A 20,688-nucleotide genomic window follows, 5' to 3' on the forward strand; every position below is an offset into this window, starting at 1 on the left:
CTGAGCGACTTTTGTATTAAAATGCAAAACACTCTGTTTCCAATCCACAGTACCTTCATAACGAGTACACAAACCAAAATTATTCATATTTACGAATGTTACACACATAAAACAAAAACTGTACATGTTAATAGTGGTGAATCAAGGATGAAACTGTACATAAACAATATCTGAAACACACGGACTGTTTACGAGAATGGTATCTGAAGGGGGTAGTATACTTAATTCTTATACTTTCATAATTTTGTATTTTTGCTCATTACCTATTTTTAATAAATTCCTAACGTAACTATTATCAATTGTTTATAAAGTGTTTTATAAATTAAATACATTTTTAATTTTAATTTTTTACAAAATTAAAGGCCAATTTTTATGTCAACCCTAGCATGAATTAAGAGCATGTAATCATGTTTTATGCAGTTTTAAATTAATTGTTTGTGTGTAGCCTTTGACATGTATTACTTAATTTTTATTATCTCATTTATAAATCAACATAAATTTTAATTTCCAGAAACCTTGAAAACTCAGGTTTGTGTGATTGTGGGAAATCAAATTTTTTTAATGATTTATGAATGCTAAACAAAAAAATTAAGTTAACTCAATCAGAGGCTACACACAAACTATTAATTTTAAACTGTATGAAAAATGTTTACATATTCTTAAATCACGCAGAGTTAACATAAAAATTGGCCTTTAAGTAAGTAAAAACTATTTAATAAATAATTATAGATTTGATAAAATATTTTTGTACACTTTACATTAGTTCTATTATGAATTTATTTGAAATAAATAGTAAAAACATTAAATTATGGAAGCAAAATAATGTAGGATACCACCCCCTTAATTAGCAATTGTACCGTGTAACTACTCAAACATTTCTACGAGAAAGAACAGGAAACGGTAAGAATCACGGTGTGCTTTTCATAAAATCGCATGGAAATGCATCACATTTCTTCATACTATATGCAGTAAACATTCTTAAACTGGCACTCTGAGAACACAGCCATTTTGGATCAGCAATTTCATTATATAATCTGTCAATATAGTTGTAACAGATAAAAAAAACCACGGTACAAGGATTTTCATAAAAAGTTAAAATAACCTGTTCTATGGTTGTACACTGTACGTACACAGTTGTATTTGTGTACGACAATAAAACGATAACCCCCTAGAAAACAGAATGTGAACCAAAGAATGCCTGATCGGAGTGCAAACTGTACATCTAATGGCATTTAATGGTGGTCAGAAGCAGAAAACCTGAAAATTTAAAACTTGATTGTGAGCATACAATCATAACCCAGATTCACCACTAACGATAAATAAGTAAGCAAAAAAGAAAATATTAGAAAAATCAACATTACTGCATGCACAAAGGTGTAAAATTCAATTGTTATTATTACAATTTACATGACAATACATTTTTTAGTGCTACATACTTGTTAAAGAAATCACAGAAATATACAAAAACAGTGTTAGGTAGTAGTTCTACGCATACAAAAAAATACTTATATACATATTTACATTAGATTTACAAATATAATATCACTGCTATTAAATTAATCATAATTATAAAGTTGACAAATAACAGGCAGAAACAATATTTTGGGGTACAGTTTTGGAAAATTTATCTGCAAAACCTCGAATCGCATGTATAACATTCAATATCTGCCAGTCAAAAATTTTGAACTGTGGCATATTTTATTCTTGCAGTGTGTTCAAACAGTTTCCATACGCTGTGCAGCGCTATCGAAATACTTCCACCGTGCACGACTGCCTCATGAAAAACTAGGTTCATTTCATTCATCCTCTCTTTTTGGCAATGAAGGCAGAGACACTGTGATATTCCAGGAAGCATACTCTTTAGAGATCAGTATGCTGCAAGCTACTGGTACGCTCCGGGCTCCCAAAGTGCAGGCATACCCTGGTATGCCTACCGCAGGCACCCCAGATGTCACAGCCTATGTCAACAGGCCAGAGCAAGGGCTGCAACCCACGCCCCCGTGGGCCAGTAACTTCCCCACACCGACAGCAAGTTCCTACTAGAAGACAGGAAAGACAACTACATTGTGGAGTTCCTGAAAGGAAGACGAGACTGATTTGTTCCTTTTAAATGTACGGCAATGCCTGTGAGGAATTTCATCTTGACATTTCAAGCAGACCGGCGGGGAACATATCAACATTTATCTACACTGTGGTAGAAGGACCTCAGACTCTATTCACAACACCACTCCACAAAGTGTACAGAGTGAGAACAGAGCATTCTCAGTGACACTTTCTCACTTAACCTTAGTGATGTTAACGAGTGAAGTATTTTCTCCAGTGTCCACGTTATAGTAACAATGTGATTACCTACATTTCGCTCATGTACAGTCAATTTATCTTTTGCTTACAAACATTTGCTAGAAACTTTGGCACACTGTAATGTTTACATGAGTCATCATTAGAGAGGGTGAAAAATAGCATTTATTCTGGTCATTTATAGCATCTAAATATTTACTTGTAGCATTTTTGTAGCATTTATTACCAATAATATAGAATTTTATAAGCGCTAACTATTCTATGAAAAAAAGAAAACTGGACATACAACTAAAACATTTATCATTTAACTTAATAAAAAATCAACGTAATTGGCACACAAACACAACACAGAAGTGTTTTTATCCATTTTTCATGGAAAGGAAAATAATTGGGACACAGCAACACAACCCATTATAAGTTTTTCCTTCAGTCAATTATCATAATAAACTGTATGTACATTGCAGCACAACTCCAAAAAAATTATTCTTCGCACTAAATTAAGAGTTGTAAATGGAATTGAAAGAAAGCATACAACAGGTCTCTACAGTCTGTTCACTCATCCTGTTTCTCCTATCCGTCACAATCAAGTTATATTTGCTGAAGAACCTTTCAGCTTCGACGCTGCTTACTGGTGCCCATATGCTGCGAAGTGCTGCTTCTGAGAATTCAGGATACTTGATCTTCACAGCAAGTAGTAACTGAACTACGTCGACTTCACATCCTTCTCTCAGATTAGTTGACAGCTGCTTGTGAAAGTAGCAGTAGCCCTCAGAAAAAGTGTCTGTATTCATGCCAGACATAAATGTGAGTCGTTTTTTATGTTGTTCAGCTTTTTGCATGTCAACTTGTAGTCTTTGGCCAGCTGTAGCAGGATTGAAAAGAGCACCTACCCCTTGATAAAACCGATTGGCTTCTGTGCCACCCATGTGGTTTGCCAATGTCTGAAGGCATCTTTGCATGCATGACTTGATCTGTACCTTAACTTCTTCCTTCTTAGTCATGTTTGAATACTCATTCAAAAGCTTGAGCGTACCTTGTGGGAAAGCACCATCAGCATAACGCTGCAGACTGTTTTGCAACGTAACCAACTCATCCCACAACTTGTGAGCATAAGGGTATGCTGAACCTTCCAAGTTAGTGATAAGAGCTTTCATTGTACCACATGTTTCACTCACAAATTTTAATTGTACTTTGAGCTTCTGGCTCAAGTACTGATCCTCAAACATTTCAACAATATAGGCACTGCTACTGTTGCCAAACTCACATTCTGAAAAGAAGCTTACAAGTTGCTGTATATACCGAGCCAAGTATTCTACTGAAGTAAACCATGAATTCCACCTTGTTAGTACAGGTGCTGGAAACAAGATTGCAGGTAATTCAGGATGGTGATGATCTAAATATGCAATATATGCATTCTTTATTTTTCTTGAATGAAGAAAAGCCATTTTCATTTTTGCAACCAGTGTATTAAGTTCCTGAAACTCTTTGAGGTAACAGTCACCAATCAGACTAATTTTATGTGCCCAGCACTGAAAGTGAATAAGATTTTCACCAAGAATTGTCCTTAAAGCAGCAAAACAAGTTCCCATGTATCTGGCTGAATCAGATACAAGACCCACTACATTGTCATAAGAAATGTTGTACTTATTTAGAGTCTCCAGTATAGCCTGACTGCATGTTGTGCCGTTTGCTTTATTTAAAAATGAGCAACTGGCCAAATACACTTCTTGCACTGCTGTTGCAGACACTGTGCGAAAAAGAACTGCAAATACACATCTACCTAAACTGTCTGTAGTTTCATCCGCCACAACAACAACTTGTTTGTTTTGCAATGCTTCCTTTATTTCCTCTTGTATTGCTTCACCAACCCTAGGGACATAATTCTTTCTGAGTGTAGATGCTTGGGGTATGTCCCCAGAACCAGGAATATACTTGTTGATGTATTCCCTTACAGCTGGATCATCGATTTTTATAAGAGGAATATTAGCCTTGAGAAACATTTTCACAGTCTCTTCAATAAATTCCTCTTTCTCAATTTTTGCTTTTTTTTGGTTATTCAGCGTGGTTGGTAATGTTGCCTGTCGTTTCCTGTCATCTTGCTCAGAAAATTGCTTGAGTCTGTCAATGTGACCCGATGTTTTAATGTGTTTTTCCGACGTATCCTTTTTCTCCCAGTTGATGCGAAGGTTGCACGGCTTGCACATCAAAATATTCGTATCGCTAACATAAAAATGATGGCCCTTATATTCCGATGCGCGCGAATGTACGGAAACGGACTTGGTCCGCCCCATATTAAAATAAACAAATAAAAACAATTACTGAATGGTAAAACGTGAGCACTTTATATCAAAAAACCCCGCACAAACTACACTTTGTTGACAAACAGCGTAAAAACCAACGGTAAAAACAAAGCAAAGGTTTACTACACCGCATGTGTACTGTAGCAAATGGCGCTACGGAAATACATCGAGAATCGTCAATCGATATATCGAACCACGTAGTACCATTACCTACGAGATTAAACGACACTACTTGTATCTCGTACGCAGTAACTTCGATAATTTCATAGAGAGAATATACCGCAGCTATGGTTTATTTCTCTTGTATTGTTTGTAAAGTTGTTGACAATGCCAAAAAAAGTGTTGGCAGCAATTCTTTGGCAACATGGTGGCGTGGTTTGTTTCTAAAGTAAATATTAGGGTTTGATTACAGTCATATACGTGAAAAATTAACATTTAAAATGTCAAATTTTCCATGAAAAATTATCATAAAATGTATTTTTAATGTTAGTTTTGCCCGGCAAAGTGTTTATGAGACGTTTTTAGTGTAAATTCGCAGGAATATGGGATTTTCGCATTTAATCGCAAGTAATTAACGAGTCGCATTAATTCGCGGCTATATCGTTTTTACGATTTTTCACCCTCTCTAGTCATCATAAAGACAGAATCACTTATTTTGTTAATGTTTTTGAGAGAGCCTGTTTCTCTGCTGCTGTTGCAGGCATTTTCATATGATTATATGACATGAAGGTTATTTTTTCTTCAATTAGATTGAGAAAGAATGTGAAATGTTCACATGTTGGTTTTCCATTAATGTTTAGTACACACCTTTAGGTCAGCATAAATAAATACTATTTGAAATATTCTGATATATTATATTTTTTTGAAATATACTACATATTTTAAGTATTTTGAAATATTGGTCCACGCCTTTCATGGATTTAACTATCAGAAATGCATTTTTGTTTCATTGCAACAACCCACATGGGTTCACGCTAGGCTCTGCAACAACTGACAAGCATCGCCTTGGGAAACTCAACAAACATCACATAACGTTCCACTCTACACTACGTCTTTTGCTAGCGTCTTCCGTTCTACGCGACAGAAAAAAACTGGAAAACAAGCCTTAAGGAGGGTTGACTTGTGTTTCACCAATACATCATCTACACCAGGAGCAACACCATCATATATGACAGACAGGCAGAGTATGTAAGGGTAAAACAATGCTACAATACATTTTGGATCCTCACTTTGGTTTACTTCCCTTGCATTACTGTTCAACAACTGAAAGAGAAGAGCTTGGTAGTTTTATTTAGTTTTCTCTTAATGGCTCATTTCAATCAATTCCTCTGATTTATTTTTTTGTTTTACATTTTGGTAGCAAGAAAATTTTTAGAGAGAAGGCGAACACCATACAAGTCAAAGAAACTGGGGAAATAATCAACCAAGGTCTATAGTTAGAGACTGGAAAAATTCGCGCTTTCGATGACCTCTAGGATAGACCCCACAATCCCCTACACACTCAGGCAAATGCCACCTGCTCATTGGCCACTGACTCGTGACACCTGTCAACTGGGACGCTTGCGATTCGATACTTTTTTGGTTGAAGGTTTTTCCATTGGCTCAAAGTCCTTCAGATAAACTGTAAGCCAATCGCAGAAGGAATATAAAGGTAGAGTTGTTTGGAGTCTAGCATATCGTGAAATGAATACGCGAATTTTTCCGGTCTCTATCTATAGTATATGTCTGATTTGAATTTGGGTGAGCATGGAAATCCAAAGTCAGGATGGCTGGCTGCGTCCCCTGGAAAGTGAGGGCGGGAGAGGGGGTCTTACGAGCTGCTCCAGCATGATGAGGTCGCCCAGCTCCTCGGCCAGCTCCGACAGGCGGTTGTGTGCCAGGCTGAGCTGCCTGAGCTCCTGCAGGCAGTACAGCGCGGGCGGGACGGTGGCCAGCCTGTTGCGGCTGGCGTTGAGGCGCTGCAGCCCGCTCAGGCAGCCCAGCTCCCGCGGCAACGCCTCCAGGCTGTTGTCCTGCACCTGCAGGAGCCGTACAAGCTCTCACTGGCCCGTTCAGGAGCCGTACAAGCTCTCACTGGCCCGTTCAGGAGCCGTACAAGCTCTCACTGGCCCGTTCAGGAGCCGTACTAGCTCTCACTGGCCCGTTCAGGAGCCGTACTAGCTCTCACTGGCCCGTTCAGGAGCCGTACAAGCTCTCACTGGCCCGTTCAGGAGCCCTACAAGCTCTCACTGGCCCGTTCAGGAGCCGTACAAACTGTCTTTGACCCATTCAGGAGCCGTACAAGCTCTCACTGGTCCATTCAGGAGTCGTACAAGTTGTCTTTGACCCATTCTGGAGACATACCAGCTCTCATTTGCCCATTCAAGATCCATACAAACTCTCACTTACCCATTCAAAAGCCCTACAAGCTCTCACTGATATTCAAGAGCCATACAAGATCTCTTTGGGCTATTCAAGAGCCATACAAGCTCTCTTTGGCCCAATCAAGAGCAATATAAGCTCTCTTTTGCCCATTCAAGAGCCAGATGAGCTCTCACTGGCCCATTCTGGAGACATACCAGCTCTCATTGGCCCATTCAAGAGCCATAAAAGTTCTAACTGATCGGTTCAAGAACCATACAGACGATGAGGGGGTTATGGGACAAAAATGATGCTTTGATGGAATGAATGGATGGTGGAAATGGAAGCATCCCAAAGAAACCCAACAGCTCACAGAAATATCCACTACATTTCCCATTTGGGAAAAATTCAGGCTTGAGTCAATCGGGTTTCAAAATCTGATTGCTTTGTTGAAAGGCGAGTTAAATAAAAACTCAACCAACACATTAACTAATCAGCAACCAATCAGCGAAAAGTTTTATAACATTATGTTAATTAGCAAAATCAACAGAAAATAAATGGACTTTATTAATTCCACAGGCAAAGATGAGTGGTGTATACAATTTGATATTTCATAGATGGATCTCAGCTTTATCAGACACGTGCACATTTCAAGTTTAAAAAACTGTAAGCTTTCGCAGTTGTCTACCTGCATTTGAGTTTACGCAGCACAAAAGTAGTTCAAAGCACAGTATTTTTGCTCTATATCCCACCAGAAGTCATTATGTTTAAAAAAAACTCTGTTATCTATATTTATTCTTTTGCAATGCCAAGTTAGAAACATTCCGTACCTAATTTTCTATTAAACATCTCCGAAACTCGATGGTATTTCGAAACAGATACCTGAATAACGACTAAAGAATGCTTCTGCACCCCAGAGGAAAAATACACCATGTCCATTTTTATATGAAATAGAAACGGCACAATTCAATAATGAAAATATTAGGCTAACTTGAAAAAAAAAACTTGTACTTTCATCTAATAAAGAATATCAAGAAAAGTTATTGAAGTTTCATAAAACAGTTCCTATTACTAAAAAAGAAATATTAAAAAATTGAAACAAATAAAAATAATGCTTTCTTGAAAAAAATATAAACTTGCGACATGGTGTCCTTTAATTCTCTGGTACAGATTTAAAAAGCTCTCTAAAATAATTTTTCTTTTACACAACTTTAAAATCAATGACTCCCGTGGTGGCGGGGGGATCATGTTCGAACCAGCAGCAAGGTGCCACAGTTCCGCACGGAGCGGCGGGGAGCGGCAGGGACTCACGTTGAGCGCAACGAGGGAGTCCAGCTTCTTGACAGCGGCCGGGAGGCTCGCCAGGGCGTTGGAGCTGAGATCGAGGCTAGCGAGCGGCACGTTCTCCCACCACTTGTCGTCCGGCTCGCGGTCCAGGCTCACCTCCAGCGTCTTCGCCTCCGCCTCGTCCAGGTCGTTGAGCCGCCACACCTTGGCTGGCACTGCAACGCCACGCCTCGGTTACCTTCTCATAACGACACCACCTTCACCTAACCTATCGTCTGAATGTTTAACTTTGATGATTTTCCAACCAAAGTCAGACACATCTGGGAATTTTATGGACATGACAAGATCTGATTAGAAAGATTTTCTGTATTCCCATAGAGTCATGAGTGTGATTTTATTTACCTAAATTTTCATCAGAATTTTGTTTTTAACAGTGGTATATTAAAATGTTTCTAATTCAATTTGGCTTGTGGGTCTTGACCACATCTATTAAAAAAAAAAAATAATTTCCATTTTGGACGATATGGTCAAGATACTTCTCAAAAAGCGCAATAAACCTACTTAATACAAAAATTCAAAAAAATTTAACTCTGCTGCATTTCCAGTGATAATTTTTTAATTTTAACGAGTTTACTTTTATTATTGTAACTACCATAATACACATTAATTGGTCAGAGGTGTAACTACTTTGTGACACATTTAATTATTTATGGAGCCAGTAAATAATTCGTACATATAGTCTGTGTAGTGTAAGTTGTCTGGTACTTGTAAAACCTGTGTAATCTATATAAACGGGAATTGAGTGAATACATGTTTCAGTTGAATGGGTTTGTCACATTATTTCTGTCGTACAAAAATTTTGTATGCAGCTAAGCAGGCACTTACCGGAGCCTAAACCTCTTCCCGATAGATTAAGGGTCCCACTTTTTCTCGCTTGTTTTATCATGTGCTGGGAAAGTACTTTCGAATCTGCGTCCTCCGTTTGGGTGTGGAAAACGGGGTTGATTCTCCGCAGTCTGGAATTCACAGCTCTAGTATTTTGCTTCTTATTGTCCTGCATTGCTTAGTTCTGTTCTTGTACGACTCGGACACGATACGCACTGCGGTAATTTCTAATTTGTTAGCACTTCATCTCAATTAACTTTCGCCCACCCACACTTGCCAAGGTTACTTGCAGCTGCAGCTGTATTATCATTTATCGCGTGTCCCATTTTATTGCGAAAACAATTACCCCTCTACGTATTAGCCAACAGAGAGAGTTGCAAATAACAAACAAATAAACAATGACCTTCAAAATTTAAGTTTAAATTCATGTTATTACTTATAAAAATGACATATAATACTTTTAATAAAGTGTAAACGTTAAGTTTAAGTATGAAATAAAACGTACTACTCGTCAATTTGAGATGTAATGTTGTACGGTTGGTGCACCTGAGCTTCCCCTTCTCTGTTGCAGTCTTTTCCCCTTCTTTTCTACCACGCGAGGCTGTCGTCCGCATCAGCTCCCATTGCCTCCTGCAGCATTTCGAGAGGTCGACACACAACTCGAGAGACCGCCAAGACGCTTTGACCGAGACGCACTTGCACGTAGTCAGAAAAAAGTTTTATCTGCCAAAATGGTGAGCTGTTTCTTCAATAGTGTTTTATGTATCTGCTGTTGAGATGTTACTTTGAATTGAATTCACCTCAGGACTACTCAACATTTCTACAAACATATAATTATCATAGGTCGTTTAATTCATACGCTGAGATTTTTCAGTTATCTTTTTTTTAAATTAGTTCTCTTAAATCTTTTTTTTTTTTTTCATATTTTTCTTCACTTAACTTCAAATAATGTGTGATTTTATGGTCCATTCTGCGTCCGAAGTATAAAATACGTTTGTAATGATTTCGTTAAATTTCCGGTTCCTTGGTCTTCTTGTAAGAAGTGATTTCTTTAAGATGAATATTATTTTTACAGTTAACAAGTATGTAACCACATGCTACATTTAATTTATTTGCTGAAAGTGCGTGATCACTTACAACACTGTTCGTTATATAACAACGTGGATTTAATCCAGTTGCTACTTGCGTACTTCACTGACACACATGTGCACAAGTCTAACGGCATTCTGTAACCTTGACTGGTTTCCAAGTCACGACGTGCTACGTCATGTTTTATTTCCTACCTAGATGTTGCCTGTTTTCCTCATCGATTCTCATACATGAGGTAATAGTTTAAAATAGACCCACCTTAAGTCAGGTTCATACAAGAACAGACAGCCTTTTTTTTTTTAGTTTAAGAATAATTTAAATGAACAAGCGGAAAAAAAATATGGCCAACATTTGACAAATAAGTGAAACGTATTATTTAAAAAAAAAAAAAAAAAAAAGCATGTGCATGTTTGTGAGCACATTTCAGCAAAAGGTGACGATCAATTATCACAAGTACAATATTTTAAAACCTTGAGAGAGAGAGAAAAAAAGGGGGGGATCTGTAAACCCCTCAATAAAGTATTTTTGAAAACCAAAAACCTTCGTTCGACACCCGTCTTGAAACATACTCTTATCAAAAAAGAAATATTTAGTGCGTTTGGTAACCACAATATACTTGGTGTAGAATTAGTAGTAGTCACAAAATATTATGTAGTGGCCACAAACAACTTTTAATGTTATGATAGTAATTGTCCTCATCTCTATTTTATACTATGAAACTTCTGAAAATACGTTGCAAAGAGAGACAAAACGTACTCGTTTGTGTTGGTTACTTCTAAGCCATTAAATGAAAACTTAGCCCATGAAGTCCCGACAGTTAAATCGCGTAAGCTCAACACAGTGTTTTTCTGAAATTCTCATGTTTGATAGTTTCGCGATCTAAATTAAGTAAAGTTAAATACTTGCCCTACCTACGTAGCAAGCTTTTTACTTCGAAGAGGATAGTTTTAAGCTTTTCTGTGGAAGTATTGTTCCAACAATTAATGTGTTTTTTTGCCGGGTAAGTAGTGTTATTTTACGTAAAATCTGTAACGAGTAACACGTGTTACAAAAAATAAGTCTATTTGAGATGCGACTCTGACTGTTGGAAGAACATTTTCTTTGATTTTTTTTTTTTTTTTGGGAAAGAGAGGGGAGAGAAAGAGAGCTAGAGAGAGAGTTTGGATGGAAGGTTCACACCGCGACTCACTCCCTCGTGGTTACGCCCTTGTTATCTACGCCCTTCACCAACTCCTTCTCGACCAGACACGTGCGTCGCATCGCCGCGGGAGGGGTGTTGGGTGTATAAATACCGCGCCCCACGCGGCTACGTGGTGCTGGGCGCGACTAGCGAGCGAGGTGGCATACGGGCCTGCTAGTCATTCGCCGTGTTTTGATTGGTCACTCGAGTCTCGCTCAAGCAGTTCATATTATAAAACTGGATTTTTTTTCCCCTTTGTTTGTAAAAAGTAAATTCGAAACCTGCTGGACTAATTTCAAAAATTATTTCATTTGTTACAAATATACATTTTTCAGATGAACAACCACAATTTTTTTATTATAAAAATTAAAAAAAAAAATGAAGTATATATACCGTATATATGTTTGCACATCATAGTGGTCCGTTTCTTCGAAATTATCACAAATACAAAACAAGTACAGCGTTAAAAATTTTTAGAAATAGCTCTTTAAAATTTAGTAATGACTAATAATTAAAAGAAAAATCCATGGAGTGTCCATCCTGCAGCAGTTTTTTCCTTGTCTTCCACACAAAACAACTGTAATTATAAGCAACCTGACAACCTAAAAGACGTTTAGTTTCGAAAGTAAATGTTGACAACCTTGATTTTTTTATTTTTGTGGTCGTTCATTGTTGGGAGTATGTTTAAGATTATCTATTTTGCAAAACGGAACAACCAAAATACTATGTTAAAATGCTTTATCTTTTGTTTCAAAAATTAAAAACTGCATAGCCGCAAAGCGTGATTGTTGAAAACCATTATCTCAGTTTCAATTGCACAACAATATACACGTGAAAACGCCTGCACATTTGCACATGGCAGCCATACTTATTTCATAGCTACCAAGTTAATTCAACAATGTCGAAAATTATTCCAAATTATAATATGCCATTATGCTCAGTACGCCACTCCGTTAATACACCATTCCATAACTTCAGAATTAATAATGTTGGTAAAATTACTTTTTTATTTTAGTTATTATGTTTAAGAAATTTCGCTGTTTTCTTCACATTTAAAACTTAATTTTCGATGTTGGCACTTCTCAACCGCGCAGCTTTCTTAGTGGCCATATGGTAAGCCTAAGATGTCCATCAAGTTCTGTCCCTGCCCGAACACGCACGAATATTCACCTTCGGCCAACCTCGGGTATATTTATATTTCTCTGTTTATTTTAATGTAGCTATACTAACTTAACTAACCGTCCATAGTGTTTTAATGTATCTAACCTAATCGACCACTTTTAATATTTGAATTCATTTTAAAACAAATCCCGAAGTTGGCCGAAGGTGAATATTCGGGCGTGTGTGGGCAGGGACAGAACTTGATGGACATCTTAGGCCTCCGTGGCCATATTCGGCCTGCACAGTTGCGCCCCCTGACTTCCACAGCTGTGGGCGGAGACGCCTTTCCCATGTCGGCGAAACTTCCTTATTGGGCAGTCTCTTCCGGGGCTGGTGGGTGGATACACGTTCCAACCTCGGTCAGTGAAAGCCGGAAGCAAAACCATCAAACTAAATAAGTAGTGGTGTCCATAACCTGCACACTAATGCCAATAATGTCAGTAGCGGCTCCAGACATTGCGTGGCCCTGTGCCATGCACTTTTTCAGGATCCCAGTAAATATTTCGGAGAAGGACCTTACTGGGGGCCTGGGGGTGTATAATGGCCCCCGTAGTGAAAATGCCGGGAAATTTTTAAAATAAACTTTTGAAGTCAATGTTTTTAGGCCAACTTGAAACCTACAGTTCAACCCCTAATTCAACTTCAGAAAATTTGATTCATCTCGCTAGAAAAATTACACTCGGGTTTGTTTTATTAATGCTAACGATATAATCCCTGTGAAATCGCGTCGTTATATGAGTAAATAAATACTTTGAAGGTTTTTATCATATCAGATCGTGAAAACTCGATTGAACACAACAATTTAAAATACTGTAGATGCTAATGAAATTTGAATTTTTGCTGTTCCCATTAATGCCCCTATATTCACAAACTTAACAAACAAGGGCCATGAGAAACAAGATGGTCGCCCGGCTTGATGTTCGATGTCTTCCTTTTGTCGAAACACGTGCAGGGCGGCATTTCCGTTGATTTTGTTTTTCTTACACAGGCTGATAATTTTCTCAGTAAGTTCTCGTTTCGGAGAGTTTTTTGTTTATAACTTGCATTCATCATCTTTTTTGCCGCCCCATTTTCGATATTCGAAACAAATTCAAATATAATTGTAAATTTATCTAGCAACAAGCACCTTGAAAGTATACAGTATACACGTAAGACAATAAACATCTGTCACAATAATAAAATCAAGTGTAACATTGTGACCACCCTTTCTAATAGTTTTACTACTGTCCACATTAAAGGTGATAAATTTGATAGACTAAAATTAAATAGATTTATAACTATTAAATATTTGAAGATGCAAAATAACTTTTTTTAATGCTATCGAGAAACAATAATTATCGCTCGAATACAAATCATACTGGTTGGTGCTTTTATTTCGAGGTTGGTAATAGCATCGTAGCCCCTGTCTAGTGCAGACCCTGCTGTAGGTACCGAGGCGTTTGAAAGACCTTCTGAGAACCGTACATTGTCGAAGCAGGAGGTGACAATACAAAGGAATAAAGCAGAGCAGGGGTTCAGTTCAGGGTGGCTGTTGGGGGGGGGGGGGGTCCTCCCGAAAAAGCCGTTGCTGACTGCATTCCGAGGCCATCAGGTCCCAGGTTAGCAAGGAGGTTGCCTCGATCCCGTAAAGGAGATGTGTCTCCGCTGTGACGTCATCTGCAGCCCAGCCGCACCCCGCTACGTAACATCTGCTGGCTGACTGCTTTCCCTTATCAGCTCGGCTCGCTTTACGCTTATGAATACCTTCACTTGTCTGGTAAACAATACGTATACAATTTCATTTATGCGTTGCCGACTAAGATATACGTTGAACGAAATTGAACACTACGACTTTTTGTTTGTTGCGAAACAATCTCTTTACATAACCACTGGCACCAAGGTGCAGACCAGGTATTCCAGTGTGGCGTATACACATCGAAAAATCTGATATTGTTTTACGAAGCATTTTTTTAAAGTTTTGCTATGAAGTGTTTCAATGGAAGTGTTTTTGACAGCAGCCAATCAGGGCCGGCGTCTGGAAGTGGAGGGTCGTGTCGTGTGTGCGCAGCTCGCAGCTAACTCAGTAGTGATTACATGTTTTGAATCTACATTGTTGACATGGTTGGAAATGTAAAAAGGGAAAAATTTCGTAATGCAGTGTTGAGCATAAACGGATCTCCGAAAGCATTTAGAGTTCCCTCGGTAGTAATTATTATATTCTTCGGACCTGCGGAAATTCTCATCTTGTCATGATAAGCTATATATATATATATATATATATATATATATATATATATAATCGATACCCTGCATGTCTGGACATGCTTCGGTAAAAAAAAATTTTACGTATATGGATTTGTTTTTTAAAAATAGTTCCTCAAAAAACCTAAAAACCATTTTAAGTTTCGAGCCAAAGCAGTGTGAACGTTTCAACACACACTATTAGCCTGTGACCCGTGGCAAGATATAAATATTAGTGTGTACCAGTGGCACTCGTTTCACGACTATCACTTGTAAAGCAGCGCGTCATGATGTTATCTTGCGAACATATTTGAACCACTTGAAGTTGTTTACAAACACACTCGACAGAACAACAGTGGCAGAGGATACCGTGTACTTGTGAGGAGACTCAAATTTGAGACTTTAGTTGCAACAATGGTCAGTTGTGAGTAGAAATCACTTGCAAGCATCCACAGGTAAACGAAAATAATAGCTTGTGTAGTCAGTTTTGGGCTAAGACCATAAAATGGTGATGCAAATAGGCCAAAATATGGGCGATATCCAACATACAAGCACCATATCCAGAGATGACTTTGTACTTTTTTCAAACACAGAACTACATTGTTGTTCAATAAATAGTCAAAAAGTGCTGTAGTAACAAGAAACAGAACATATCATTAGTGTTCTTCTGTGCTACTAAAGGACTTCAAGTTGACAACTGTATTCGGCCCGGGAGGGGGGGGAGAGAGACTCAGACCACTGCCCACACTCCGTGACGTCAGAAGGGCCAGCCAGATTCACACGGGCGCGGTGTCTTGAGTGCGCGGGATGTGTGCGTGTGAACGCGCGCCCACCGGCGGCAGGTAGGCGCGACCTTATCGTCACCGCTAAGGCTGGCCTGTGACGTCGTGCGGCGCGCAGAGCTCCAAGGTCACGCGACGCGCTGATGCCTGCACGCGAGTAAACAGGCCGGAGCTCGCAAGGAAGTGCAAAAGGCCTTCTGCACATTTTTGAGGCGAAGACCTGGCCGCTCCTGACTGAGGACACGCTATCAGATTACAAGTATCGATTCATTGAAGTTATCGACTGATTGTAACTGTTTCATTGATACTGATCCTTGAATACTTGGCAGTGATTTAATGATAATTAACGATGCTTTTCATTTATTTGAAATTTTGGATCAAAGAAAGAGTATATAAACCACTGTGTTGAATAAAAGACGTCAAGTCTGGCACAGAGACCGACGTACTGGTGGAAACGATGCGGTGAGACGAGGAAGAATGAATATGTATTATAATGAAATGGAATGGGATCAAGGGCGCCCATATGAAAGTTTGTAGGGGGGGGGGGGGGGGCAAACCAGCACAAATGACAAAAAAATGGCCAAAAATGGTTTTAAAGGACTCAAAATTTGCCCAAAATGCTCAAGAACGCCTAATATTTTTCGGGAGCCACGGACCCACCCCTGCCCACAGGTACGGGCGCCCTTGAATGGGATGAAATGAAAAGACCTGCCAGCCCCTCAACATTTAATAAACATTTTTTTTTTTACTTTTTAAGTTACTTTCATCAAGTTCACGTTCAAACTCTAAAGGATCCCTAGCGTATCGTCGTCATCTCTCGACTTTATAAACAAACGTACGAGCTGCGAGCGGATGGCGGTGGAACAACTAACTTCTTCACGGCGGTCACAGTTCTAAATAAAGGTTTACAATTACCAAAACTACATTTTGGGAGACAGAATTGTTCCTAACTTTGCTCTGCTGCATCTTGCAACCCTTCTGGAGGGTTCTCCACCCTCACTCTCTTCCCTACATCAGTAAAGAACTTCAGGCCGAGAGCCTAATCCTAATTTTTTACTATAAAAAATACTATATGTACACAACCATAAATAATACATACCAGGGGTGCCCACAAAGGGGGGGGGGGGAGGTAAACGACGCAGACTGCGTCATTAAAATTTCAGGGGGGGGGGGGTGGTTAAAAGACGAGAAAAATGTATATATTATTTACATAATTATAGCTTCTAATGTGAAAATACGTTTCTGGTGCTTTGATAATTGAAAAGGGATCTTGTAAATCAAATTGGCAACCCCGCACTTTCCTCAACAAAAGCAGTTTGGCATCTGTCGGTTTAGGATGGAAATATTACCTGATATGACCAAAATTATTATTAGAAAATCAGTTTTAATTCATGCAAAATGTGATAAAATATAATACTTAAAAAGTATAATATTATAAAATAATTGAGAAAATGGCATAAAAAATTTCGGGGGGGGGGGGGGGGGGGGCACCTCTGTATATACCGTAGATATGCTGTTTGTAAATCATAGTTGTCAGAGCTAAAACGCGGTTAAGATTCTTACGCACTGTAGGGAATTACATGACATCTTTATCTTCATTCTTCTCCGTCATCTAATGCTACGGTTACCACTCAAATTCCATAGTTTCTCCATGCAGGACGAGAAGACTGCGTGCCAGTTCAGAGCATTGCGCTTAGAGAGGCGATACCGTGCCAGAATCACTAGAGAGCGTCGCACTTATCATCCCCGCCCCACTAACACACATACGCACCTGACCAGGTGGGCCAACATACATTGCCACGGACCAGACTGTGGGCTGCCGGTTCATAACGAAAACATATGTGCTTTTAAAGGCTGTTACAGGCCTTTGCAGTGGGACCTTAACAACCTTTTTATTTCATAAAATAGAGAAAGTATTTAAGAGCGAACACATAGCGACCGGATAGTGTTTGGTTGTTGAACAAAGATGTACAACCACTGCACAACGGGATTCCATTGGAATAATTTGCCGTAACACATTATTTTCCGTACATATTTCTCGTGAGTTTTTAACCCCAATTGTTTCGAAGAAATCATTTTACGACAGCAGCGACAGTTTTGCGGTAGTTGTAGAATTAAACATTTTCCAGTTGCTCAGTGTTCCGTTTTTATTTTTTGACACAACGTTGTTCACCTCCAACTTCAAAGGCGTATACCAACCTTGGAAACTCTTTAACACCATAAGTCACGTGTGTGTTTTTGACATACTTTTTTGACGTGATAACGTCTTATAAATCGATGAACACCGGCTGCACGCACGAAAAATTGTCACGTTCCGCCTGAGCCGAGCGTGCAAGTAGACCGGCCAACCACCCGTGCGAGAAAATCTTCTATAATATCAAACAGGTTAAGGCGGGCTTTTCAACTAATAAATTGTTCGTGATTATATTTAAAAATATATATATATTTAAATTAAATTTGCAAAAAACTGTAAATAATATTTGAAAATTAAAAAACTGGAATTTTTTCATCAATGTTTTCTTATGGCTCTATCACGTAAAATTATCGTCCGTAAACCGACTTTACAGACAACAACCACCCCCCCCCCCCCCCCCCCCCCCCCCACCCACTTTTTTTTTTTTTTTTTTTTTTTTTTTTTTTTTTTTTTTTTTTTTCCGTGATGAACCTCGAGCCGAAGCTTGTCGGTGGAGTCCTGGCACTGTGGAATAATAAAAATGCCGGAAGGAGGAACTGTGGCTTCCGGGCTGGGAGTGGTGATGGATGTCTGCGCGGGGCCTAATCGCCGCCTCGTGTTCCGCCGCGGGCAGACTCTGCCCCCTGCCGTCGGGGCGAGGTGCAATACCCCCCCCCCCCCCCCCCCCCCCCCCAGCGGTCACGGAGCTGGCCCACTTTCCCGCCCGCAAGGCCCATAAAGCCGCGCCACACCGCGGCCGGCGCAGGAAAATAACCGAATAAATCAATGTGGCGGTCCTCGCCCGGGCGCGCCGAAACGCGAAGATATTCCCATTCCTGTCGTCGGGACAGTCCACTGCGGCACTTGCAAGCACGGGTGTGGATCCCCCTTATCCCCTGGAATTGAACAAAAAAAAAAATTGGTTGTCTGTAAAGTCGGTTTACGGACGATAGTTTAACGTGACAACGTCATAACAAAACATTGATGAAATGATTGCATACTTTTATGAATAAAATTTAAACATTTTTATTGAATTATCACTATTTTGTATGGATACAAAGAAGGAGTGAAATTAAATCTACAATTTAATTGATAAATTTACTTTTATTTGCACTCATTAATTCAAATATGTTTATTACTTTAACGAAGAGATTATTTTAACTGTACTTTTATACATTTTTGCTATTAACTTCTTCCAGTCTGTGTTATTCTGTTAAGGATAGGACGATGTTAGGAAAAGTAGGAAACGAATGGGAGTGTTTCAATTTAATTTGCCTCGAAAAAGTCAAATCTATGGTTGTTCCAATCGAGTGGAAGAGAGATAGATGCGGCGCAAGCGTACAATGAGCGTAACGGGACAATGTGTGCAACGGGACACTTTTTCGTGCGTGCAGCGGGCGTTCATCGATTTATTAGACGTCGCGTCAAAAACCCCTCACTGATGACTGGTGTCTAAAGCCTGTATTCCAAGAGACAAAAATAATAAGGGCTTAGGTGTTGAATATACTAGACCTGTACCCTAACTGTATTTCAAGTGCACAACAGGGCACGGCCAGTCCCTTAATTTTTGGCAACGGATTTCTGTGTCCTATCCGTTGCCGTCCTGTCGCTCAAATTCCGCGCATGCGCAGAGCTCGCTTTTCCGTTGATTAAGTCCGGATGGCGGTCCCGCGTCTGGCTCCACCAACTAGTGTATATTCACTTTCGTGACCATCGAGGGACAAACGTAACTTTATTAAAGCGAAACTATCCTGGAATACATTTTGTACACTTTTGGTCATAAAAACAATTAATCGCAACTTAAAAGTACTTGAGAAAATTAAAAATACATTCAATTCACGCGATAGTGCTGCTATCTGTAGGATATTTGGCGTATCATATGTATCGATGGTTGCCAAACGTTCGCTAGAAGGCATTTAAATCAGTTTCTAGCCTCGGGCAGGGTACAGTTTATTAAACGGTTGCTTTTTCGTTACCTAGCGGGGATTGGGTTTGGATACGTTCTGGAATACCTACTGTCTGCAAGTTAGGTTACGGTTGTATCCCAACAAGGTAGTGCTTATTCGCTACCTTACCGGAATGTCTTGGAATATCGACCTATAAGGCCCGCCTCATCAGAGGAGTACGTGTGTTAGTGAGGCGGGATGATTAGTGCGACGCTCGCTGGTGCTTCAAGCGCGGTATCGCCTCTAAGTGAAAGGCTCTAGAGCTGTAGCAAACCGCATGTGTTCGGTACTGAGTAACGGGTGCGCCATCTATAGAGCATCCCACTCTTAGATTGCAGTGTGGAAGTAAATGGGCGCATTCTCTCTCTCTCTAACACACGCCGATTGCCGTTAGCACTGTCCTTGTTTCTTCGTGCGTTGTTGCCAAATATCAAACGAAATTTAAAATTTTAATTTTTGGACCAAGCTTTTTTTCATATTGTATAGAATCAAAATACGCATCAGGCAATACTTATTTTGAATACTTGACAATATTTTAAGTGTCCGAAAAAATTAAAAAACATAACTTATTCGCTGCGAACTGTTTTGAAGTATTCCGATATGTTTCACATAAAAAAAAACTACATGTGTATTTCATTCAGATTTTTTTTATTAGTAAATTAATGCCTTAGGACGCCACCGAACAAATGTTAAGACAAAAACTGTACAGGTTTCACTTAAATAATTTTTTTAATATATTGAAATGCATTTTCTCACAAACTGACACATCAAAAAGTTGACCCGCGGAAAATTTTTTTTCTATTAAAGATAGATGGGGGACGAAAGCGAGAAAAATGTTCACAATGAATTGAATTAGTTTTTCCAAATTACAAAGACACGCATCTCCTGAAATTCGTAATGTGTTAGAGATTTGGCAACAGCGCGCGCCATAAGCCGTGTACTGCAATCTAAGAGTGGGACGGGCTATAGTAACGAGTAACGAAACGTTACACACGAATGCATTTCGTTACTCGCATTTTTCGTAGTA

The 20,688-nt window shown here is 39.2% G+C and overlaps 2 protein-coding genes across 2 annotated transcripts in view; one reads left to right on the forward strand and one right to left on the reverse strand.

Annotated features, from left to right (window-relative positions):
• LOC134535231 (leucine-rich repeat-containing protein 40-like) overlaps positions 1-9,557 on the reverse strand; it is a 69,892-nt gene extending 60,335 nt beyond the window's left edge. The window contains exons 1-3 of the mRNA XM_063374296.1: positions 9,111-9,557; positions 8,250-8,440; positions 6,413-6,616 (exon numbers count right to left, since the gene is read on the reverse strand). Of these exons, the coding sequence (XP_063230366.1) occupies positions 6,413-6,616; positions 8,250-8,440; positions 9,111-9,285 (570 nt within the window). The 5' untranslated portion in view covers positions 9,286-9,557. The remainder of the gene's footprint in view (positions 1-6,412; positions 6,617-8,249; positions 8,441-9,110) is intronic.
• A 119-nt stretch (positions 9,558-9,676) lies between these two features.
• Positions 9,677-20,688, forward strand: part of LOC134535232 (tubulin alpha-1 chain-like) — a 32,626-nt gene continuing 21,614 nt past the window's right edge. Inside the window, exon 1 of the mRNA XM_063374297.1 lies at positions 9,677-9,844. Within this exon, the coding sequence (XP_063230367.1) occupies positions 9,842-9,844 (3 nt within the window). The 5' untranslated portion in view covers positions 9,677-9,841. The remainder of the gene's footprint in view (positions 9,845-20,688) is intronic.

The sequence above is a fragment of the Bacillus rossius genome, chromosome 8 (assembly GCF_032445375.1).
Source record: "Bacillus rossius redtenbacheri isolate Brsri chromosome 8, Brsri_v3, whole genome shotgun sequence".
Classification (NCBI taxonomy): domain Eukaryota; kingdom Metazoa; phylum Arthropoda; class Insecta; order Phasmatodea; family Bacillidae; genus Bacillus; species Bacillus rossius.